Here is a 25,466-nt window from a genome sequence, read left to right on the forward strand (position 1 = left end):
GCCCTCCTGGGAGCGGCCATGGCGGCCCGCGGGCCGGGGCCACTGCCACCGCCGAACCATGTTCCGAGGTGCCACATCTACACGGAATGGTTTGGTTTCTGTTTTCCACCCAAACATCGTTGAGTTTTGGGATTGCTCCACTTAGAGCGGGTTTAGCGATACTCCCCAGTGGTAATCATGGCTGGTGTGATAGCCGGGGGAAATCGAGCTTAAACTTTGTGCTGTTTGACTGTAATGCAGTATGTAGCATTACATTAGCACCAGCCTGGTTGGTTTGCAGGTGCTCATTCACACATAAAGCAAATTCCTCTCCCAAACATTGTACAAAAAATCCCGGTACTTGTTTTACTTACACTGGTGTCTCCCTCACGGCTTTCCCTCTGGTTCTGCGAGAGCCCCGGTCGCTGTCACCGCTGAGGCGCCCAGTGGGATCCTCCTGCAAGCTCTCGGAGCTGTCAGGGACTCCAGCAGGCAAACCTGGAGTGTAAATGACACCTACAGTTAGGTTACAGACACGGATCTCATGGGGAAACAGTGTTACATAGCCCAAAGTCTAAATGCAACACTGTCAAAACTAAAACACGTATTAGCAGAAGTACCGGGGAGGCTTTTACCAACCTTCCAGCTGCAAGAACTGTGTTCAGGAAAGTTCCTGGACATCAATCCACACATTTTGAGAGGGCAGCTTCTGTGTGTGACCTAGAAGTAAATCTTTTGACTAAAAATTCTGAATACCAAGAAACACATTTCTCCTATGTCTGTATTCCCATCCGTTAAGCAAACAGGGTTGCAGCTCACAACAGGAGAATGTGGGAGTGAAACAAATGCTGCAGAAGGCAGATTGGCATTATCTGCAACTCATTGTGCTCATATTATCAACTGAGCATTGATGGAATCTGAGTAAGAACAAGATAAAAGCCAGTGAAAGCACAAGCAAGTTCCATTTCCTAGGACAAAATGTAATGTTATAACTGAAAGTTCTGATTCACACTTCCTTCCTGGAGGAGTTAAAAGATGGCATTTCAGTCTTCCTTAGAAATTAAGGTTTTATTTTAAATTATTCCATGGATTTCCATATAGGTGTTTTGTGCTATCATCAGAGAAACAACAGTGGCAGTTTTTCTTTCACTAAATTAGAACACTGTGATGGACACAAGATTTTGCACACATGCACTGCTATCACAATCAACTGCTTAGTATTTGAAGAAATTATAAGAAATTGGCACAGACAATGCCAAACTACAGACTGCCATCAACACAGAGACAGGTGGGTGTTAGTGCTTCCCTTTGGCACGATTTAGTGCAAGGGGTGAAAGAGTCTCCAGAAATTTTAAATCCTTTGATATTGAGGCAATAATTTTCCCAAGTCATGGCTGAATCAGATCGCTGACCAGTGGTCATACAAAATGTTCAGGGAAGCCACAGCCAGAAGGTGCTGTAAAGGAAGGGCACTTGGGGTAAGGGCAGAGGTCAGTCCTGGCAGTGCCCTGCCTCTGCAGTGCCCAGGAGCAGATGCTTAGGAAAAGATAACAGCAGCACTGTGCCTGTGCATCCTCCCAGATTCCTGCAATCTGCAGCTCAGCTCAGCAGCTTCTTGAGCCAGAAGTTTTATCTTGATGGTTCTCTCTTCCATGAATTTTTCTTCTTGCTTTTTGAACCCATCCCAACTTCTGGCATTAAAGAGCATCCTGTGACAATGAGTGTTACGGTGCATTAGTCACTTGATGAAAATGTACTTTTGTTACCTTTGAAACCTGTTATGAGACTCATTATGAAAGTGCAGTTCCCAGGAATGCCAGGCAACAGAACTGGAATTGTTTGGGGTGTGTGACTGAGAAATGCTGCACTGCAGACCCTACAGCAAATGCAGCCCCCCAAACACATGCTGCATATTTTTTATTTCTCACACCAATAGTAGCAGAGGTGCAAACAGAAGAAGTGCTTGTACTGAGGAACAGTGGTTAAATAGTTTAGAAATGTTCATGCTGTGAACAGCAGTCTGACTGTGAATCACTCATTCCCAGAATTATTATTTTTGAAAGAACTATGTTTCATTTTTCCCTTGGAAGTTCCAATGCTTTTGCTTAAAGTTCCTGATACATCAGGGTTTACATTACCAAAAGGACAAAAGTGCTTCCTTGAATTCAAATCTTAACTTTGTATAGAGTCACATCTTAGTAAGTCAGAAATACCTCATACATTCAGCAAAAGACATTATGTGTCTTTTGTTCCTGTTCTTACCAGAGAAAATGGTGATACTGATTATAATAAAATAATATTTTAGTAAATATTAAATAAATACAACCATAAACTGAAACCTAAATTGAGTGTAATAGATAAACCAACTCCACATTCCTTGACATTACTTTCCTTAAGATATGCTGCATAAAACAGTTTTTATTTTTCAGTTGTGAGATCCCTTTTAACTCAATTTTATTTCAGTTAAGTCTTTTCCTCACATAGATGAATGTTTAGGTTTGAGACTAAAATTCTGTGTGGTTGCTGTAATTAATGGCTGCTCTATAAAAGCAATTTGGACATATTGACTCGCTACTGTAAGACACTGAGCACCTTGAACTCTCACAAATCTTTCTGGAGATAAAATTGCCCAAGGGCTGGTTAAACAACTTAATCATATACATAAATCCTTTTCATTTCCATAAGATTTCAGTTTGTGTTTGATTCAAAGTATTTGTGTATGCTTTGCCAAGTTGCAGTACATGGCTCCAGATCCAAACCTTTTAGAAATAAATCTGCTGCACACTGTGGGTGACATCCTCTTTTAAAGAATTAGGAGAGGAAAAAAAATACTTTGAATGTAGCTAGTGGGAATGTCAGATGAAGTAATTTAGATATTCCCTGGGTTTATTTGTAAGATTTGGGTGTGCTGAAAGACAGAAATGTAAGGGTGAAGTTCCCATTGATTTGATCAAAATACTCTTTTGTGTAAGGCTTTATCTATGGAGTCACCAATAGGATGAACCACTCCAACATCTCAAATTTCCTCATTTTTGCAGACATGCTGCATCAGGAATCAGAGATGTCAGGTCCATGGAAAGCTGGTGTCACTGATGAGCCCTTCTGAGACCTACAGCTCAGAGCTGGAGCCTGGGCAGGGTAGGAACAGGAAGCCACTATCTGTGCATGCACCGGGATTTACAGACACAAGCTGCTTTACAAGAAAATCTGCAACAGATAAGAATTCTCCCTTGCTGTAAAAACACCCAAGCCTCATTTTCAGTGACACTCTACAGGAAATGAAGATTATATTTGATTTGTAGTAGCCCCAGAGGAACAGAAGTGTTTCTTTTGCATTTACCAGCATATAAGAGCCCTCCATTTCAAGATACTACTTATGGCAATGAAGAAGCAATAAGAAAAGCCTACAAATATTCTCCAGTATAAGAGACATTTTGCATCTTTCTACCAATATCAGTCATCCTTTCCTCTTACTGGAACAAAGTTCCCTTTTAAGAAGGAAGTCAGGACTGACCAAGCAGATGTGTGTTATTCCTGAAAGCAGAGCTTGGCTGAGATGTGCAGGGGCTGCACTGCTGAGAAGAGGTCCCAAACTTCCCACATCTCAAGAATGCACATTTCTTGAGACATGAGATAAATGTAGTATATTTCCCATTACTAATCCTGAATAGTTTTCAGTAATTTGTGGTCATGTGTTTACTAATTACTTTCAACATCTGCAATATATATTTAAAACAATGGCATTTGTCCTGGCTGACGCTGCTCTTTACAAACTGACATCTCATCTGATTTCCCAAGAATTTCACGGGAAAGAGATCTACCAGGATCCTGGTGCACCACAATCTGTGGAAGGAGGCTGACTCTGGAAGAGGACAAAATTAAACTATAGTTGTCCTGAAGGAAAAATGATGTAGAATGGACCATTAGGCATGAAACAATGTGTATTTCCTATAGCTTCCCCCCATCCTGCCTATCCAAGCTTTAATATGTTATGTTCTCAAGATCTGTCCATAGCATTAAAGAGAGCTATTTGAAGTGACATGGCCTAAGCACATATTCAGTGTGATCTTCTGATGAGTGGGATGATCAAACTCATCTACTGACATTCTAAACTTTGGGAAAGGCTCTTCATTGCCCATATTTACTGCCCTGGAACACCATTAACACGGGGTTATGGCTGTCTAGTGACAGCATAGTGTTCTCTGCAAAGCTAAATCCAGAAAAACAAGGTGCTGAAGGGTTGTGTGCACAGCAGCTCATCAGTGCAGGCCAGCTGGTCCTGACTGTGGTGACTGGAAATGTTCTCTGCAGGGCATGCTTTAACAGAGAGACATGAAGATCAATTCCAACACTGGGGAGATTCAAATGCTGCTCCAGAAGTTCATGTGCAAAGAACTTCAAGAGGGGGGATGTTGAATTTAGTTCTAATGATGGTTTACCACTATTGTTTTCCTCATTCAGTGAGGAAAGTACCTGTAACAACACTGTCTCAGCATTCCCACCATGTGCAGTCCTGGCTGCATTTGGGCAGAGTGTGTGTGTGTAAAGAGTGGAGACTGAGACAGGGCTAGGGCCACAGTGTCTGGGAAGGGATCTGCAGCAGTAAATATATGAAGGCTGGAAGCACATTTATAACTTCTTTCAGTGTTTTTCCAGCTACATATATCCATTTCCTTCCTTTCTTTTACCTGACTCTAGTCACATCGCCACTGAGAGGGAACAGTCCATTTCTCAATCCTGAGGGGCAGCAGCAACACTTGAACTAAAAAAAGTGTCGGATTCTACATCATTAGCACCAGTTACTGAGACACTACTTGTTCTTGCAAAATTCTGGTTTGGCTCTCTTTTTGCTCAAAAGAGGATCTAAGAGAAGAAGTGAGAATTTTGTGTTAACCACTTCAGCTTGTTTCCAGAAGAAATTAAACAAATCCAGTGGTGAAATTGAGCTCTTTCATTTTGTAATAACTTGCTCATTTGACAAGAACTCATTTCCTATGTGCCAGTCTTCTGATGTGCCACACTAAAGACACATTGGCACTGCTGATACACAAGAACTTCCTGGAATCCTATCCCAGTATGGAATCACTTCTGTTGGGAAAAGAATTGCATTTTAAAGGAAAATTCATAAAGAAATAATCTTCTCTGAGAAACCTCAGGCTTTCTAAATAAAGAACAACCTTTGCCTAACCCCTTTGTGTTTGTAAATCTCCCTGCCTTTATTTCAGTACTAATTAGAATACAAAATATGGCACAAAATCTATCTCTAATAGGATTCCTAATTCTTCACCTTTGCTTATGTCTGATCCAAAAGTTATGGTAAGCTGTCTCAAGATCATTGAGCTTTTAATTAATCTTTTGACTCATACTCCATCTTATTCACATGAACAATACAAGGTTTGTGCATAAGATTGATCCCAAATGTCATTTTCCCCTCTGTCTTCCAGATACTTAATATTTTAGGGATTAGAAAGAGCAGAAGCACTTAGGTAAGGGATACTCCACAAATTATAAACCAAGTGTGCTCTGCACACTACATTTCAGGTCCCCAAAGGCAAATCTATCCAAACATTGCTGGTGGGAGGCCTTGGGGCTGAGCAGAGCCCTGGCAAGGCTGGAGGGCTGGGCACAGCAGGTCTGTGCCATGGACAGGGCTCATGCACCAGGACAAGCAGTGCTGGTGAGAGCCTGGACCCCCATCAGCAGCCCTCCCATAACTCTGTGCCTGGTGTTTGTCCTGATTGTCAGGAAAGGAGCAAAAACACAATCACCTCTAATCCCAGAGCCCCTCTTGCCATAGTATGGCTCCTGTGCAATTGTTCTCAGCTTGAATACCACTTCCTCCCATTTTCACAGGCTGTAAAGCCCCCCTATGTATCCCCTTAGAATCATTTAATTCATACATAGCTGAAGCAGAAATAGATGTAATGACAGGAATGGTCATTTGTTAAAGAGCTACTTTGCTGTAAGAGCATCGTGCCTTTGAGTTTAAAGGAATCCAGACTTTTCCAGCAAGGGTTTAACTTACAAGGAGGGATTTTCTTTACTTAACACCCCAAATAAAACATCATGCTGATTTGTATTTCCTTTTAAGAAAGTAGAACCTTTTCATTTCTGGGAGTTTAATTTCCAGTGTTTTGACATTACTACCATCAGAAACCACAACATGCTGAATTGATGGTGTCCTCAGGCCCCCCAGCAGCTGTGTCAGTCAAGGTAGCAGTAAGTCAAGTAAGCAAGCCTGTGAGCACCTTGCACCAGTAATCTCATTAGAGGTAGCCTGTGCAACAAACTTTTAGGATCAAGGAATAAAGTAATTAAAAATGGAGGTTGTTGCTAGTAACCAGGATAAAAGCTAATATCTGGGATAATGAAAAGAAACAGAGAAAAGTGAAATACCAGGAATGGAAATGCCTCGAAGCAGAAAGGTTCTGTTGCCCTGTGATTATGAAGCATGTATTTCCCCAGAGAAATAATTGCCTTGGATTAAGTGATTTGTAGGAATCTGTTGCTGGGTTACAGGTAGCAAAGGAAGGTGGGGTGAGGCTTGCAGAGGTAAAACAAGCCATGGGCTGGTTTCCCTTCTCAGCCCAAAGACCCAGGCAGCTGCTCTGGCCCCCTGAGTGCCTCCCAGCCAGCACAGGAGCACACACAGGCCATGTATCAAAGGAAACTCAGAGTTCCGTGCTCCCGGGCAAGTGGCAAGGGTGGGGCTTTCCTGTGCTTATGGGCTAAGATAACTGGCATTTCTCCCCCCTTTCTTAATTGTTCTTCTGTGCTGTTTTCTATATAATCATTATTATCATCATAAATACAGATGTTATTCAGTTTCAGCCTGTGATCTGGGTTTCTTCCTGTTCACCTCTGAGATATCTCTGTCTCTGTGGATGGGTTTTTTGCACATTCTCCTCCCCCTGACACCAGGGACTCTTCTGAGTGATTGTAAGCAGCCCTAGTTTGACAAACTGCACAGCCCCAGTCACACATTCCTCCTGGACTTGCACACTGGAATTTGCAGTTTTGAATAATTGAAGTAAACTGTATGTATTTTATATACAACTGGAAGAGGAGATAAATCCTCTGAGCTCTGTTTACCAGGCAGTCTTTGTTAGGAAGACATTTTCCATGCTACAATTGTTTACAGCTCCTCAGGCAGAGATAATCAAAAGGCTGCAGCCATCATGTGTCAGCATGTCCAACTCCACGATGGTCCACAAGCTCCTGATATTCTCATATTTCTTTTTTTGGGTGTCTTGTGGCTAAAGTTCATCTTCTGTTATTAAAAAAAGGAAGTGAAAGGCCTTATTCAGTGTGCTGTGACCTTGTTGTCATCCTCCTGTTACTGCACTGGGGTCCTCTGCTGAAGTCACCTGTCAGGATGTGCACAGGACATTGCTGCTTCTTACTTCAGCAGTCACATCCTCAGCTGTCAATCCATGTGATTCCTTTAACCTTTGCTTAGTCTTTCTTCTGCTGCTTCTTCCTCACATGTGCACTTTTCCATTCATGCTGCATTCATATCAGTCTTGAGATTTGGATCACAAACATCTGCATGCCACAAGATGTGCTGTGCATTTTTGTACAACAGAGAAAACCTCTTATCCAGGGGCAGGAAATGTGTTCTTTTCAGCTCTGTGGTCTCCTCTGCACTGGAAGGACACTTTGGCTAACTGAGAGTAAATCTAGTCAAACCAATTCAAAAATCACTGTGAATATAACTTTCAATATTGTCTAAAACATTTAAACCTATTGGAATCAAAAAGCCTTTCTCAAGACGCCCAGTGCAAAGCCACTGGGGCACAGCTCCTTGTGAGTTCTGTGAGGCAGCTGATGAGTTCTGTCCTCTTTCTCCAGCTGCTGTAACTGCAGCAATCACACCACAAACACTCCCTGCATCTGCCAGCCTTGGGGGGCTGAGACCTGCTGCTGGCTGCAGGGGCTGAAACAAGGCTACTTTCAATAACAATCCAGGACACCAGTGGTCCATGAAGAGACTGTAGCGATTACATTTGCCTGGCCTGATGATAAAACCTCTTGCAAATACAGCGGTTTTGACATAGGCATTTAACTCCTTAACCTACCATAAAGAGTAAAATGTTCTGGAACAATTAAAACAATAAAGTTAAGTTTGAAATCTTTGTGAAAACATGTTTAAATTGTATACCTTGCTCTTGGCTCCAGAATCAGAGCAAACAGTTTCATGCTTGGTGTAAGCTAAGAGCAGTTATTTTTCATGGACCTATCTAAAAATCTGTCTACTGGTACTGACAGGTGACACGCAGATCCCGTATCCAAGGCTCTTCTAGTTTTTGGGTGGTTCCTAAGCGTTTGATGCTGGTTTTTTTACATTTGCCTGACACAGTGTGCAGGAGAGAGCTGTGCCTGTCCATCAGTGCTTAGTCTTCCGAAAAATGATCAATTAGACTCCGATAACCAGGACTTTCACACTGCTGGGTGCCTGTATTGGCAAGACCTCTCTGAAGGTCTGGCTGCGGACTTTATCAGTAAATAGGAAATTCACAGATAACGGCACTAAAAGGAATTTAAGCAGCCGAAATCCGAGAAGAGATGCCTCCCGCCCCATGCCTAACTGGGAACGGGCAGCGTCCCTGCGAGCTCCTCCCGGAGCAGGGTGCCGGGAAGAGCAGAGCGAAGTTTCCTGGCTCCGGTGGGGACCCCCGAGCGGGAGGGAGGGCCGGACACCCGCCCCCGGCCCCGGCCCGCGGCGGGCGGTGCTGCTGCCCGGCAGGGCCGGGCCGGGCGGGCCGGGGGAGGAGGGCGGGCGCCCCGCGGCTCCTCAAATAGCCCTGCCCGCGGCCGCGGCGCTCAGAGCCGGCTCGGCAGCCACCCGGGGCAGCGGAGCAGACCCGCCGCGCCTTCCTTCCTGCGGAGCCCGTGGGACAGCGGTGGCAGCAGCATGACTTCGGCGGCGGTGGAAATTTTGGGGCTTGGACTGGGCATCCTGGGCTGGGTGGGGGTGATCGTGGCCTGCGGGTTGCCCATGTGGCAGGTGTCGGCCTTCATCGGCGGGAACATCGTGGTGGCGCAGACCATCTGGGAAGGGCTGTGGATGAGCTGCGCGGTGCAGAGCACGGGGCAGATGCAGTGCAAGGTGTACGACTCCATCCTGGCGCTGCCGGCCGAGGTGCAGGCGGGCCGGGCGCTCACCGTCATCGTGGCGCTGCTGGGGCTGGTGGCGCTGCTGGTGACCGTGGTGGGCGCGCAGTGCACCAACTGCATACGGCCCGGCAAGATGAAGTCCCGCATCGTGATCGCCGGCGGGGCCATCTACATCCTCTGCGGGGTCCTGGTCCTCATCCCGCTCTGCTGGTTCGCCAACATCGTCATCAGCGACTTCTACGACCCCAGCGTGCCGTCGTCCAAGAAGCGGGAGATGGGGGCCGCGCTCTACATCGGCTGGGCGGCCACGGCCCTGCTGCTCTTCGGGGGCTGCCTCATCTGCTGCTGCTCCTGCTCCCAGCGCGACGAGACCTCCTTCCCCGTCAAGTACTCGGCGCCGCGGCGGCCCACGTCCAACGGCGAGTACGACAAGAAGAATTACGTCTGAGCGGGGCTGGCCCGCTCCGAGGCCCCGCGGGGCACGGACAGACGGCTGCGGCCCGGGAGCGTCTGCGGGGAGCTCCAGCGCTCCCCTGCCTGGAGGCTTTTCTTAGCGGGGACCCCCGTGAAGCGGCGGCCCTAGGCAGGGCAGCGCCCCGCTGCCCTCCAGCCCGGCTCCCCGGCGGGTCCGGCCGCTCCGCTCGGCGCCGCCGGCTCCCGGTACTGACGGACCGCGCTGCCGGCCGAGCAAAGCCCTCCGCGAACCAGCGTCGGGAACCGAGGAGCCCCGGCGGGTCACGGCGGCGTTTACCGGGACGCCCCGTCCGGGCTTCGCCGCCGCCGCCTGCCCGCCGGCTCCCGCCGCAGGCCCCGGCCGTTCCCCGGTGTTACCGTGACACTTGTGAGTACTCTGCCCCCGTTGTGGCTGCCGGTGCCTCGGGGCACAGCTTGGCCGCCGGGACCGGGCATCGGGTGCGCACCAGAGCCGAGGAGCAGCTTCGCATCTTCGGCATCTCTCCCCAAAGGCTGCATCTGGCAGTTCCCGCTCGGACTGATAAGGGGGGGTTTGACCTATTCGGGCAATTAAAATAGGGATCCTGTCCAAAGCATGACACTAACCTCGGTCCTTAATCCCACAGGCAGTAACTCTTTGGAGAGAGTTATTTGACTTTCTTCAGTTGTTTCAGTTCCTCAGTGAAGTGTATTGGTCTGTGTGTATTTGAAACCTTGAAAGAGATTTCAGGTAGTTGCTGTCCTTTAGTGGAGTACAAATCAGATTGTAGGTTGTCTCCTGAGGTTCTTCATCTCTTCTTCAGCTTATGCTCTGTTTTTACTTGAATATGAACTCATTGCCAGAATTATTCAAGGACTAGATTAAGAAATCTAGGAGATCACTGTATGTCCTGGCTCCAGCAGGGTCTCTGCTCCTCTCATCTGCACTACAGGAGATTGGAAACATAAAAATCACCCCAGATACTGATGGCTGGGGGGAATGATGTCTTTGTGGTCTTCTTGCCAAGCTCTGCTTGCTGCCAGTTTTGAAATGTGTGTTCAGTTGGACGTGAGCTTGGTTGGCTCCCCACCATGGTTTTAACACGTGCTTTCCTTCATTTACCAAATGAAGCAAAAAATTGCTAGAAGAATTTTACCAAAAATATCTTGACTGAGACTTTACACCAGGTGATCAACTGTGAAGTCATGACTCTCACAGCTCTCAGCTCCTCTGCATTGCCCTAGTAACACGCTGCAGACTGGAAGGAAGATGGTTTGGGCAACATAACTCTGTGAGGTCAACACCTCCTGAATTTCACCACAGTCTGAGATATTAGCTTACACTTTTTCATTTTACACTGCAGAGACAAACTTTGTTAAGGGAGGGGCTTAACGGGATGGTGTGATATTCCTTCAATCTAATTATTTGTAAATCCACACAGGATTATGCTACTGACTGTGGCAGCATCTACATTGCCATAAGGAGATTTCTGCCAAGAGTTAGGGAGGAAATGTGCTGTTTATACTCTTCAGAGATCAACCCTACAACCTCACGGGTCCTCACAATCATGTAGCAATACAGTGCACACCTGACCTGAGCATTAACTCTTACAGCTTTCTGGTAACACCAAACTTATTGACAAACCATAACTGTGAGTCTGACAGATTTACATTGACCCTGTTCCTGCCTTGCTTAGCAAACTTAAAACCCTGGAGGTATCAGCAATTCATAAACTGGAATGAGAGACTAAAGCCTTGCCCCTGCAAATTTTGATGTTGAATATTGAGCACCTTTTTGAAGATAACTGCTTTTGTTTTTTAAACACATAAATAGCGGGGTCTGAGCTCATCAGAGAATACAAAAGCAGAGCAATATGTCTACAACTACTTCTGCTCTATAAAGAGGTGCAGTTCTAATACCATCTCCATTTAAATAAAAGCTGTAATATTGTTTTTATGATGTGATATGTAGTTTTGGTACAAGAGTGAAACATTCTATATTTCATCATTGCAACTTTTTGAAAACAGTGTAACCTTGTAAACTGTAAATGTATTTAAAGGCATATATTTTGCAAGAAATCTACCAAAGTTGGCTTGTTATATGGTTTGGTGCCTTTATTTCATGACTACTTTGTTTCAAAGTGTAACATCCTGCTGTATTTGTCACTCACCCTCACTCAGCTCTCTGGTGTCTAGCAAATGAGCCCACAGATATCAGCCCAAATCCTGGACCTTGCTCTCTTTTGTCTCAAGTTGAAGAAGTAAAACCCACTGACAAAAATGTCTGCATTGTCTCTGAACAGTAGAGCCTTCAGAAGTGCTGCAGAGTTTGGGGTCTGACCAAAAGATGAAATGGTCCTGGACAATCCATCAGTAGCATTTCAAATCAAAACTGGTGTCTTTGGGAGAGGAGGGGAAACCAATGCCTTAGAAGGGAATTTTAATAAGCCAAATTTCTTGAATCGAGGCAGGGCTGGATCCTCTTATAACCAAAATCTGAAAAACTTAGACAGAAAGATCTCTTGGAAGAAGCCAGTGCTAACTGTGCATGTGCTACTAAACACAGCATCATCCTACCAAAACTGTAACTTGTGCCCGAGATCAGTGGGGCAGCACCCAACAATACTTGCAGGAAGTGGAGCCCATTTAAAAAAATATTTTTATATTTAATCTCATCCTTCAGTGTCCTTAGTTGTTGCTGTGCTTTAAAAGATAACCTGACAGAATGCTGTTACTGATGTCACTGGCTTCAGGGTAAAAGTCTAAGCTGGTTTCTGCTATGATTTTTTTTCTAAGAACAAAGATCTAGTCCTGAATTTAAAACCTTGGAAGTGCTCAGGATCAGGTCTGAACCTCATCCCAATGAAAAGATAAATCTATAGCACTTGTTTACTATTTTTATTTTGTATTTATGATTTCGCATAAAAATAAAACCATGTAAACCAATCCCTGAACAGAGTCACTGTGTTTTGTGAAAGCCACTGGATTGTTTGGGCTCAGGAAGGTGGGATGTGATATTGGTGCCCAGAGGGAAATCACCTGGGCTGGCTCTGGGGAGGAGAGCTGGGTCGCCCCTGTGGACGAAGGAAGGGCTGCTCCCTTGCAGAGCAGAGCAGGCAGCACCTCAGCTCTCCACTGAAGCCTCAGACAAAAGAGAGCAAGTAGCAGCAGCTGGTCTTGTGCTGTGAGCACATTAGGAAGTGGAGTGTGAGTCCCAGCTATTTTGGGAACAGCTCTAAGCATGAAGCTTTTAAAGCTTTCAATTTTTATACATTTAAACTAAAAGGAAAAAAAATCCTGCTGCTTGGATCACCCCAACCTGACCTGATACCCTAATTGTTTCTGCCAACCATTTCTTTTTTTCCAAAAGTGCATTCAAGCTGGGGAAAAACATTTTCACAGATGCAGCAGAACAGAACCTAAAAAAAACCCAAAAAAACCCACAACCCAAACCCAATAAAAACTTGTTAAGTAATTTATACAGACTAATTGCTAGTGGAGAAATTTGCTTAAGTCCTATGACTGCCAGGGAGGACATTCAATATTTTGTAGATTTTTTTTTTCTTTCAAGATTTTCAAGCTTTGTTCTAACAAACTGTTACTTTAAAAATGAAGAAAAAACATCTTCAAAGCCTTCATTTTGCAGCATACTTGCCAGCTCGGTTGAGATTAACAAAAGCTCCTTGCCACCCTCCCATTGCTATGCACATGCTGAGCTGGAAAGAGGGTGTCTGTCAGCTTGGCCTTTGTCCTGCTAAACGAACCATTTCATAGTTATGAATTTGAAAGTAACCTGCAGTTCATACCCTGCAAATCTGGTTAGATCCTGTCTGTGCAAAGAAGGGAAATGCACCAGGCAGGGGAAAAAGGAAGCTCAATCAGTCACATTTGCTGCAGGATGTTTAAGGAAATATTTCCTTTTCCTGTACAAAGATGTTTGTTGGGCATCTGCTCTTTGAAACATACAAAACATTTTACTCTTGAAGTGAGAAAGCAGTGCAATTTCAGATTTTTATTTAAAATCTATTCTGTGATCAAATATTATGCAAGGAATTTGTTCTTTTTCCTTGGCCATCTTTAAACCCCAAAAGCAGTCTCCTCCAACTCATCCATATATCTGTAATGCTAAAAGATAGTCCTGCCTGTCAGGAGCCATATGCCACATGTAAGTGCCATATTCATACATATATTGAACAATATATTAAGGCAGTATTCAGCATCAGATGGTACCCACAATGCACCCCTTTTGTGTGTGCACCGAAGAAGAAAATCATTAATTAAGCACACATGTTTGAGGATTTTCTTTTGTAAGTCTGCTTGCTAAGACATAACAAATATTCCTGCTGTATTAAATTAATTGGGTGAGAGAAGGTGAATTCTCTTTTCAGGTCAAATACTGCATTTGTTTTACTTGTAGCCTGATTGTGAAAAGACAAATCATTCCACAAGCAAAGCCTCAGGAGTTTCTAATATTTATATTTTGGACATGACTGACTTCTACCATTTTTATTTTGATCAGACCTTGGTTTGTGTCCGTGTGTGTCACTGCTCCAGACTGTTCCTTGCTGTCTCTGCAGCAATAGGGTCTGTTTAGAAACCTCCTTCTTCTACCTACTACTACCCTCAATTAGAAGAAAAGGAGAATTTCAATGATTGCATCACTGATAAAACCTCCTATGGCAACAGTGAAGGCTTTACAGTTGCTTGGATACACAAGACTTGCTTCACCTTTTTCTTAAGCACAGATTGAGACATCATGAATCAATTCAGCAGTGTCCTTTGTCTGTGCCATTTTGGGATTTTGTTACAACACTGAGCTTCCCCTCCTTCCAAATCTCACCACGTGGATTCAACCCAAAATCAGAGAAAGGTAAGGAGCAGTAGGACTCAGCATGGAAACACAAATGTTGTGCTGAAGGCATCTCCCAGGGCTCCTGCCAGTCTTCTCCTCATGCTGCTCCCTGGCCACTCATCTGCTGCCCTGAGGGAGAGCTTTGCCTCTCAGAAACTCCACCTGTGGTTTGGGTTGCTGGTTGTTGTACCCAAATAAGCTCAGAATTAGGGGGGATCAAATCACACAAACTTTACCACTTAAAATGTGAAAATACTCATCAGCATCAGTGTGTGTTTTGAAAGTGGTACAGGAAAATGAATATATGAGTGAGTCTGGATGTGAACCATCCTGACAAGAATTAACTGGTGCATTAACTGAACTACTGGCATTAGCTTTTTGATTTAAGAACAATAGAATCATCCAGCATGGGGTACTGTACATACAGCACTGATTAAAGCAAAAGAAGAATGAACCTTGAGACTACTATCCAGCTGGTTTGGTCTACAAAAGAAAAATAAAAAGGGAAACACCTCACTCCACGAGCCACAGCCTTTTCAACACGACACACAAATCTCCTTACATTAATAATGGAGAGTAAACAACAAGACCACCTCCAATACCCAGTACAGAAGGACTTCGACCATCTAGAAAATCAGGCAGAAAATAAAATAAGCTGCATCCTTTACTCTGATCCTCATTAGAGCATCTTGAATGGTAAAAGCTACTCACATTGACTAAAGCCCTGGCAGCAGCTGGCAGGGTATTCAGAGCAGGTACAAGGTGTTCCTGAAGCCCAGTTGATAGGACATCCACACAAGTTACTCCTTTTGGAAAAAAATAGCCTTAGTTCAGGCATGATGAAGTGCCTCAGTCCTCTAATGTACAGCAATAGCAGTGAATCCATTCCTTACTACACCTCAGCTCAAAATCCAGGGATGTTCCCTTCTAGTGGATCCTCCAGGCTGCACCAGCCAGGCAGAGTTTGCATGGCCCAGGGAGGTGCTCTGGTGTACACAAACAAAACAGATGAGATTAAGCCTGCTCATGTTTATTTACAGCGGAGAACAAAAGTAAATGTTTAAAATAGCTGATTTTTCCAGGCAAACAACAGATAACCCTCTCAAAATGACTCTGATCCAGTGAGCAAGCTGTGAACTCTGTGCCAGTTGTATCATCCTGTGCATCTCTCATTGCTGGCTATGTCCTGCAAGGAGGTAAGTTACACATGTGCACATTCTAGGTCTTTAGCACCAGCTGTGGAACATTTTGGGCTTTTTTAAGATAAGCAGAAGATTTTTATGGGTTGAACAAATGCACTAAAAGCTAGGAGATGCACACAGATCCCACAACAACAATTTTAATCTGGTAGCAAAAATAGCTTGCAATGTTAAATGCATGGGTTTGCAATGTTAGATGCATTGGGTTTCAATGTTAAATGCATTGGGTTTCAGCTGTGTATATTCCTAAAGTTTCAACAAAGCAGGTTAGCTGACAGAGCTCAGAGTGACATTCCTCCTGATCCCATGCCAGGTACTGTGACCATTAATTTAACCATATGTGGGTACCTCTGGGCTCTGTTCCCACCCTCAAACACATTCTGCACTGAACTGATTCCCCTCCATTACACTCATACATAACTCATTAGCATTAACTGTGTTTGTTATCAGAACACTTCCACAGAAGGTTAAACCTTAAGAGAATTTAGGCTTGGGCACAAAAGATCACTCAGGAAAGAAAAATAGGCACTGCTTGACAAGAACATATGTGAAATCTCAAAATGGTAGGATTCACTTTCAATATTTGTCACTTTCAATAATTACCTTCACATATTTGAAGAATTGGGACAAAAACCAACAATCACCATTTCTTATCACCTCTAACAAGCGCCTAGCACGGCAGAATTCTTGCACTATGTATATTTTTAGATTACTCTTTCAGTTATAACGTTCTGTCCTTATTGTATATCTTTTGTTAGAATTAGGATATCTGCTGCAGCAGCCTGGATAACCTTTAGCCTGAGCTACAAAACCTTTAACAGTTTCCAATTATAACAGCAATCTTTCATTCTATAATACAAATAAACCCAAGTGTTATCTCGACACAGAAGACTCACATGAATACCCAATGACTACAGAATGATTTCACCATTTTTTTCCTCTATAATTTCCTGCTATTATTTCATTGGAAGTGACTGCCAAGATCCAAGCAACATAATACATTTCACTGTTTACATCTACTTTATTTTTGTTATACTGTTGACATTTCAAAATGTTGACATGCAAGGCAAGTTTTAAAAATTTAACATCTACTTGAATTCCATTATGTTCTTGAACCCCTAAATTATTTTTAGGCTGTCCTGTTTTCTCCTGATTTTCTTGTCTGATCAGTTGAGAATATCCATGCACCCAAATACTTATCAATTTTATAAAATCTTAACTCCCACAGCTTGTGCTATGGAAGAGGAGTTTCAGATTTTCAGAAAGTGATGTGGTAATGTCCCTTTTCAGAAAGTGACATGGTAATGTCCCTTTTCAGACATATGGAACTAGTTTCCCTATAGAGATAATCTTTGTCTGCTTTAACAATGTGGATTGGGCAGCAGTTTGGAGAAAGAGAAGAGTTCCATTGGGTGGGAATTCCATTAGGAAGAAACTAAACAAAGACATCATTAAAGCAGTTATTCTGCAGCTATAGATAGTGGATATTCCCAGAAGCCAATAGCACATGAGACTCTAGGGGTAAAATGCTGATGTTTGGATAATATTAAAAGAGATTTCTTGTCTACCTGGGGTTATTAATGACCACAACTATTTAAGACATCCATATCATCATTACAGTGTCCCTCCTAAAAGGAAAGCTATTACCCATGGCATCCTGCCCAGATTCCTGAAGAGCTGATTACATTCTTTAGAACCTGCACTTTTAGTTCATTACAGCAGTCCTGATTTCATACCTGGATGCTGTGTGGGTCATTTCACACTCTGAAGCCATTACTGACATCTGTCCTAAAGCCTGAGCATTGGTGATGGGAAGAGCAATCCCCTTTTCTCCTGCCTCTCTCACAAGGTTGGAGATTTTTTCCTTCTTTCTCTCTGCAAAATGTATTCACAGCCTTGCAGAAATGGCCTCTGGCAGATTGCAATGAACTCCACTGGTAAAAACTCCACTCAACACTGGCTTGCTGTAAACAAAGCCCACTTCAAAGATAGGCTGGGAGGGGGAGCTAAATTTTAAGACCAAGGTTTTTCTCAATATAGTTACTGAAATCTAACTCATGTCACAATAAGAAATTGAGAATTTCAGTTTTAACACCTGTTGCTACACAGGAGTTCAGATTGTGAAGGAAGGGCAAACTGCCATCCTTTTCCTGAACCAAAAGGTCTTAGGTCTGGCCTGGCCTCACAACATGGGCAGGCAGGATGCAGGAGCTCTTAAACTGCTGTGAAACTTCACTTTGTGACCTTGCAAGGAAGTTTGAGTCAAACAGAGGGGTCTAACTCAGAGGAAGAAAAAGGAAAGACATAATCTTAGTGCTTTATAATGAGCAAAGTGGGGTAAGACCTCACTCTGCTGTAGGCACCAAACTGAGAGTCTGAGGTGACAGTGAAAGCACAGACACTGCACACTGATAAACAGTTAACAGGAATAGAGCCTGGAAATGGAATTGAACATATCCAGGGCAGAAGCAGAAACTAAAGAGCTCAGTTAACTTAAAATGTAAATGTAGAACTACAATTAACTTTGTTTCAGGTTGTACCCAAGCTGAAAGTACAATAGGAAAAGATTTTTTAACAGACTAGAAAATAGTACACATAATATGTGTGTTGGTAAGGTGGTGAATGCCCTGAACAGTGGGAGGGTTTAAAACTGATCTCAGCAATGTACAAGATTTTTTTGTTCTAAAAACTAATGAGAGAACTAAAATGAGCAATTGGACACTGGATAAAAACCAGCACAAGTGACTAAATATAAAGGCATGAGATGAGACTAAATACTGCTTAGGTAATAACTAAGTAATCTGTCACAGTAATGTCCTTTTGGGTCTCCCCATCCATTTGCATGAGGTGCTCTCTAACATCCATCCTAATGAAGTAAGAAGGTGAGGCAAAGAGGAAATACAAAGTTTAATGAAAGAAAAGATCACAAATATGTGCTGAATAACAAAAAAATGAGGAGTCATCACATTTCTTTCCTAAGGGCTGTAATCAGGGAGGAGGAGGGGCAGCAGTGATTCTTGAATAGTTTCTGCCAAGTCAGTGCAGTACTCTTGGAGCCATACACTGTATTTGTACCTTTGAAAGGCTCAGAGAGGATACCCTTTCTGAAAGGAATAATTTCTTGGTTATTTGGAGATAACGGAACAGATGAGTAAGCAGATATATACATACACAGAGACTGTCAGATTGGGCTAGAACACAAACAATATCTACATTTACTGGCAAAAATTCCCCATGAGAATTGAGGTAGTTGAGAGTTTATTAGATGAGTTTAAATAAAAAGAAGACAAGTCAGTAAGATAACAAAGCTGGCTTTAACTACTAAGCATTCCAAAAAGGTAGATCTCTTTCAAAGAGATCTTGTTGGCTCCTATCACCTATTTGTAGAATGAGATGAGGGTTTTCAGACTGGGTAGATGACCCCTGTGCAGCTGTGCTACATTTCCTCCTCCCTTTTGTTGCACAGACAGTTTAGTGGGACACTCTCCTGTATCCTATTCCCTTTCCCTCTCCCTTTGCATTTCTAACAGTGCTGTTGCTTCAGGAAATGCCTGCCTGCATTCACTGCTAAATCAAGCAGGAGTCGTGCTGGCAATTCAAGGAACACCTCATCAGAGGGAAAAAAGCAATTGCTGCTGAGCTATTGTTTTCCATTTCATTTCACACACTCAAAGAGCTCTGGTGACCACCCAGTGGGTGCCCTGAAACACAGATTCCAAGACACCTTCCTGAGCTAGAAAGGCAAACCGGATTTACTGCTGACCCTCTATTGTTACTCAGTCTCTCTTTTCCTCTCGGTTCCTTATTTTCTATTTTTGTACTTCACCCTGTCATTTTCAGTCCTTTTCAGGTCCCCTTCTCAGTTTTGTATGCAGCAGTTGGAAAGCTCTGTCCCTTTGACACAGCATACTACACTCAGAGACTTTTCTAAGAGGATATTCTACAACAGGAGCCAGCAATTCACTATGAGTCAGAAAAATGAGTCAGAATTCAGTAGCTTTTACAAGGAAAAAGTCTCATAAAAAGGATATGTTCATTAAGTTATTGTTTTAACTACTCTGTCCTTAACACTGATATCAGCTAATCTACTTACATGGCTACACAGCAAGTGGAACCAGCTGAAAAAACAATACTCTTCCCCTTCTTCATGTTCATGAAACAGCACACACTGGATTTGCAAAGCAGGTAACCAAATCCAGCCCCATGTACGCTGTTTTTGTGGGTGTGAACAAACTGCAGCCCAATAACAGGATAAAGAAACCTAAACACTGCAGGGAGATTCAGTCCTTTGGTAGGAAGAATGGGTTTTGCTTAATGTTAGAGGCAGATAAATCTCACAAGGGGAGAAAACAGGCAGACAGAAAGGAAAAACTGCAGGGTGGTTTGGCTTTTCCTTAGAATGTTTTAGGGGAACAGCATTTCCCTCCCTAGAACAGACATGTCTGGGAAATTCCACAAATGCTTTACAATATGTGCATACAGGTCTTTAAAGGATTGTGCTCAATTTTTCAAAATGTAACTTTTACACAGTGCAGAAATGGTGCTGTTCTGATAGCACACACTTGCAGAGCCATTAACCCTGGAGGGTAATGCATGTTACTGACAAGAGCTATAAATAATGAAGAGCATACCAGGTTTTATATTTTTAAAGTAGAAAATATTTTCAGCCATGAAGATTTTGGCAAGTGAGAAAGTAAAGCTTGAGATGACAGGGAACATCTTAAACTTCCCAAGGAAAATCCCACAAACAGTGTTGGGTGGTAATCTGGTCTGGTACTAGATAGACCTGAACTCTCAGTTATAGACAAAACAGGATTACTAGAAATCTGGATATATCTGAAAACTGGATATTGATTTAACCTAGTAAGCAATGACTGTGTAATTGAGGCAAGCATGGACAGTGTAAATGAAACACTGAACAAGCCCTGGCTCTGTTTGGAAGGCAATTATTTGGGCAGTGTGACACAAACCAAATGGTACCATGAAACACCAGAGTTCTCAGCTAAAGGATCAGGTTGCAGAATTATATTACAGCACTAGTTCTGCAGCTGTTGAGATCTTATTTCCATTGGTAGGGCAACAGCTTTTCAAGTTTGAGATCCTGTGAAAAAAATCTCCCAAGACAGTCTGCCCCCTCATGAGTGATATGGCCAAAGACTCTTTTGAGTTTCTCTGAACTTAACAGTTACCACCAGAAAAGCCCAGAACTGTTTGGAGAGGACCATTTTTTAAATTTTTTTAAAATTAATTTTAACAGCTTCCATATGATGTAGCAAATCCCTGTCCAGTTAAAAGAAGTTTCCCTGAAGGAAGCACAGCAGCCTCAGGAAAAAAAATGTATAATGCTAATTTCTTAAAAGATGAATGTCATCCTGTACATAGGGATGGGGACATTTTGGTCAGCACATGGTCTCAGATGAGGAACTTAGCCAGGGCCCCAGAAGGTAATCTCAGAGCTCAGACCATGCTTGATCCAGTGCATGCTGTATTCTTGCTATTTGAGTCCTGAATTACTTCACTAACCACAGCAGTTTTTAAAGAAAATACCATTTTAAGTGCCTCTTCCTTCTAGGCTACTGATCCAGTTAGACTTTCAGATCAGACAGCAGATCATTATTAATGGCATATTTATTTTGAGAGCCCCTTGGTGACTCCTTTCAGCAAATAAAAACATACTAAGAGCTGACTGTCCCTGTGAATTGTTTCCAATTCAATGGCAGGTACCTCCGATTTTCCACTGACATGCTGCAAATGAATGATTAAATGAAAGTAAATTCCACTGAGCTAAACAGTGGAAAGAGACACCAACACCAAAGGGACTGCAAACAGACAAGCTGCAGCAATAAGAGGTGACTCTAAGTGCTATAAAAGACAGCACCCTTTTGTTGTAAGGGAGTATTATCTCTTTTGCAAGGGCCAGAAAGGAATAATCTAAATTAAAACTGGTTTTGAAAAGAAAACAAAGGACCCAGAATGTCATGGTGCTTGTCTAACATAGGCAACCTAGTCATTAACATGAAGGAATACCCAGAAAAGTCATCAACAGCTCTTAAGCAGGTGGCAAAGACTTCAGAGAAGGATGCTGTTGAACCAAGGATTAAAAAAAAAAAAAATCCCCTGTTCTCTTAATAAAATAACCTGAGATCCAGCACTGGAAGGAACTATGTTTTGATACAGCTTCTGTACACATTTTACCTTAGTTTAGTTCATAAGATATGATTAGGCTTGCCCATAAATTCCTACAGGATTGGTCTGAATTCTGGTTTCAGAATGACTTGTGAGCCTTCAGCTCATTGAGAATATCATGCATCAGCAACTCTGCTGAGTGCTTGTTGTGATATCAAATTGCCAGACAAGTCTTTATCTCTGGCTATTGAGATTTTAGTGCATTGCCCAGATGCACACCATGGAGCAGACAGCAAGTCAAGGTAACACATGCCAGGATAAGAACCAGCAGCCACAAGTGCCTCGAGGGGGCAGAGGAAGCCAAAATGATTTTATCACCCAGCAGCAGTGACTGGGGAACCCCCATTCTCTGCTCTGTCAGACCCAGGGATGGCATGAGCTTAGGTAGCATGAAATTAGGGATCTCTTGCCTATTTTCAACATGTTTGACCTTTGTGCATCTTCTCTAATTCTGCCACCTTCTGAATGCCAAAAATCAAAACTCAAATGCTTTAAAAGAATGGCACCCAGTCTGAAATAAAAAGCTCCCACAATTTTCTTTCCCTAGTGAATGTTCTGCAATATTTCCTGCTAAGTCTGTGTTTATAACCCAAATGCTTGTACATAAAGGTGGCATTTTTGAGCTCCACCCTGGGCAGCATATTTTTCAGCTCTTGAATCTGCTCCAAGGGAACTTTTAGTACCACCTTGAAGCCAACAATGGTACACAAGTGCCAAGAGGGATTTCAATTTTTCCGTTTAAAGAAACAAACATTTCACTGCTTTCTTTCCCTCAAGCCAGACTTATTCACAAAGGAAATTTCAGAGGAATGTTCTCAAGAATATTCCTTCTACGAGGGAATCCAACCCATTGATTGACAGATGTACCCATAAAATCAAGAAATGATGCTGTTTATTACCGTGAGAACAGTCCTGGTGTTTTATGTTTTGATTCTTCCCCACTTGTGATTACTACATTTCCTTTTTAATAAATACTGCTCTGTACTTCTCCCCTCTTTACAAGTCATCACACCCTGAGAGGCCAATTCAACACCACAAAACTGTCTTCAAAGAGCTGCTGTACAAAAGAGACTGATTTTAAAACTTCCTCTTCTGGACTTTACAACTGGGGTGCTCCAGACCAGTGATTAGAGTGATGTAAAGTTTTATTTCTCTTGTATTTCTGGACAGATGAGCACTGGAAATGTTGTCCTGAAAACAGGAGTGGAAAAAGTGAAACTGAAGCATGAAAGATGATCAAACATGACAATTCTAAGGTTCTTCTCCTGCCTCAGTTCTCTAGAGTACATGGGATTTAACTGAACAGTCAAACAGCTCTCCTGCAAACCATTCAGCATTTTAAGGCTGCAATGGCTGCCTCAGATTCTATCAGGTTTACAAGTGATGATTGTTACTTACTAATATAAACTCAAATTGCTGATAGAGCAGCTAAAACCCTCAGATTCTGAAATACCTCTGATTTATTGCTTCTGCCATAGCAGCAGAGCAGTAGGCTCTAAGGGAGTAGTCACAGGGAAGAGTGGGAAGAAAGAGCAGGTACTGCAGCTAAATTTGATATGGCTCATGAGCTAGAGCCCCTATTGATGTAGGACCAACTGTATTTTCATCTAAGCACCAAAGCATAAAAGTCTGATGATAAACATACATACTCCTGTAGATCAAGGCATAATCCCCTAATATCTCCCAATATTCAAGCCAGGAATATTTTCTGTCCTTTCTTACAAAAGGTTTTACAATAGCAAGTAAAAATAATGAATGTTTGCAAAATAATTTGCTTAGAAATCATTGTAGAGATTTGAACTTCCATTAATAAGAGCAACCAGCACTATTACACTGTTCCATAGGGTTTAGTTTTTCACCCAATATCTAGCTGTGCTGCAGATCTGCTCACCACAAAACACTGCACAGGGCAGAATTCTGCAAGGATCCAGGAGGAAGTGAATGCAGATTCCCAGATAATCACTGACAGTGACCAAACACACAGAAACCTCACCTGGCTCAGGATGCCTTGGGCACAAGGACTGGGCCAGCACTTGTTTGTGTCTGGAAGGAAGCATCAAATGCAGCTGCTTTGTTTCTCTGCCCTTCCCCAGCACCTACTTCTGACATTAGAGGCCAAGAACTGAGCAAAGCCCACTGGCCTCCCCCTGTGGCTGTTATTGCCACAGTCAAACTGGCACAGACTCTGTAGGTTTTTCATACAAGGAAGCTGTAACATTCATTCATTTTTTCTCCTAAAGAGAAATAAGAAAGTAGGTAAGAATTCTTATCCAATAAGCAACCTTGATATTGGTAAGTACAAGTCTATTAAGTCACCACAATTCTTTCATGAAAGAGGATTCACTTCAATTCAAATCAAATCAGGTCCTTACTGTGCAATTCCAATTATGTTTAAATTTATCACTCCATAAAGAACCCAGCCATGAATCACTGAGCAGGAATGGCATAAATCAGCTTGTTCAGCTGCTTCAGTACTTTGGTATTTAAGGATTTTATTTTGTTAAAGGAAAACTAAAACATTTTAAGGGATTTGTTTTATACTGCTATTGTTCTCAGATTAGCAGCAGCAGAAATATTTAAAGAACTGATTAGGAGGCTGCTATAACAGCAAGCAAACACTGGAAGAGTTACTGCAGCTACAGTATAATCCTTAGGGAATGTTTCTATTTGCATTCAGACATGGCTAGGTGGAATATGACTGTACATTTCAGAGGGTAAGCTGATTTCTCAGTGCTCTATTTCAAAATGAGTCTTAGAGCCACAATTTCTGTTTGGGATAATCAATCAAAAGCATAATTATCTCTTCAGGCAGAGATGTTAAGTGACCATTTTACCCAATCTACACAAATTTCAATGGGCCACTCAAACCATTAAGTTATTGCTGCTGAATGAAACTGCTTTGCAATCTCTTCACACAATTATGCTCTAGGTAGCATTAATATATTAACCAACAAATTCTGTAGCCTAAAATAAACCACATAAGGAGCCTTGGATTCTATTGCCCACATTGTAAAATGCTGACATGCCAAATTTTTATCTATTGGCAGAGACTCCTTCAGGTGTCCATGTAGATTTAATAACTTTCTTTTTACACAGGGTTCCACACTCCTGACTGAGTGTGGACTGACTGATTTATGGCAACATGTGGATGACCTGGGAATCAGTTCAACAGCTGATCAACTCTAAAATTTACAAAAGCATTCTGGGCATTTCCAGCAGATCCTGGGAAAAATTGAACCTTAAAAACCAATAAAAACCAATCAACCAACAAAACCAGTAAAGGAGGGACAAGGAAAGTTTATGTTTTATGCTACACACATTTGGTTGAAGAATCTGGCAGTAAAACAATCAAAAACACATCCCAGCATAAAAATTAGCTCCCACTTCTCATTCTCCCAGTATGACACAACATGCTGAAGCTAAAGGGTAATTGTGCCTGAAAATTTGTCCATTTTTTCAAAACATGAAAGTCACCTAGTAAAAGAAGTCTTAAATATATGATAGGGCTGAAGTAGTTGGTCATTAAATACTGCAGAGATGGCAAAGATTATTTTGTAATAAATAAATTAATTTCCTACATTTATCTGATTTGATTTAATTCACCCAGCAGTTTGCAGCTGACAGATCAAGTGAAAATATTTAGAAGTGCACTCCACTGTCACAGAGGCTTGTACCATTTACATATTAATTGGCCTGGCTCT

The 25,466-nt window shown here is 42.6% G+C and overlaps 2 protein-coding genes and 1 long non-coding RNA gene across 3 annotated transcripts in view; 2 read left to right on the forward strand and 1 right to left on the reverse strand.

Moving 5' to 3' along the window:
- LOC129128535 (septin-2) overlaps positions 1-778 on the reverse strand; it is a 34,128-nt gene extending 33,350 nt beyond the window's left edge. The window contains exons 1-2 of the mRNA XM_054645907.2: positions 619-778; positions 354-477 (exon numbers count right to left, since the gene is read on the reverse strand). The gene's annotated coding sequence lies outside the window, so the exon portion shown is untranslated. The remainder of the gene's footprint in view (positions 1-353; positions 478-618) is intronic.
- LOC129128541 (uncharacterized) lies at positions 21-4,018 on the forward strand. Its single transcript, XR_008535292.2, has 2 exons — positions 21-89; positions 3,018-4,018. It is a non-coding gene; the product is annotated as an uncharacterized LOC129128541 (long non-coding RNA).
- Positions 4,019-8,726: 4,708 nt separating this feature from the next.
- On the forward strand, positions 8,727-12,474 carry CLDN5 (claudin 5). The gene has a single exon (XM_077187701.1). The coding sequence runs from the start codon at positions 8,894-8,896 to the stop codon at positions 9,542-9,544; it is 651 nt and encodes a 216-aa protein (XP_077043816.1). The 5' UTR covers positions 8,727-8,893; the 3' UTR covers positions 9,545-12,474.
- Positions 12,475-25,466: the final 12,992 nt, after the last annotated feature.

Source organism: Agelaius phoeniceus, chromosome 18 (genome assembly GCF_051311805.1).
Source record: "Agelaius phoeniceus isolate bAgePho1 chromosome 18, bAgePho1.hap1, whole genome shotgun sequence".
In the NCBI taxonomy this organism is placed as follows: domain Eukaryota; kingdom Metazoa; phylum Chordata; class Aves; order Passeriformes; family Icteridae; genus Agelaius; species Agelaius phoeniceus.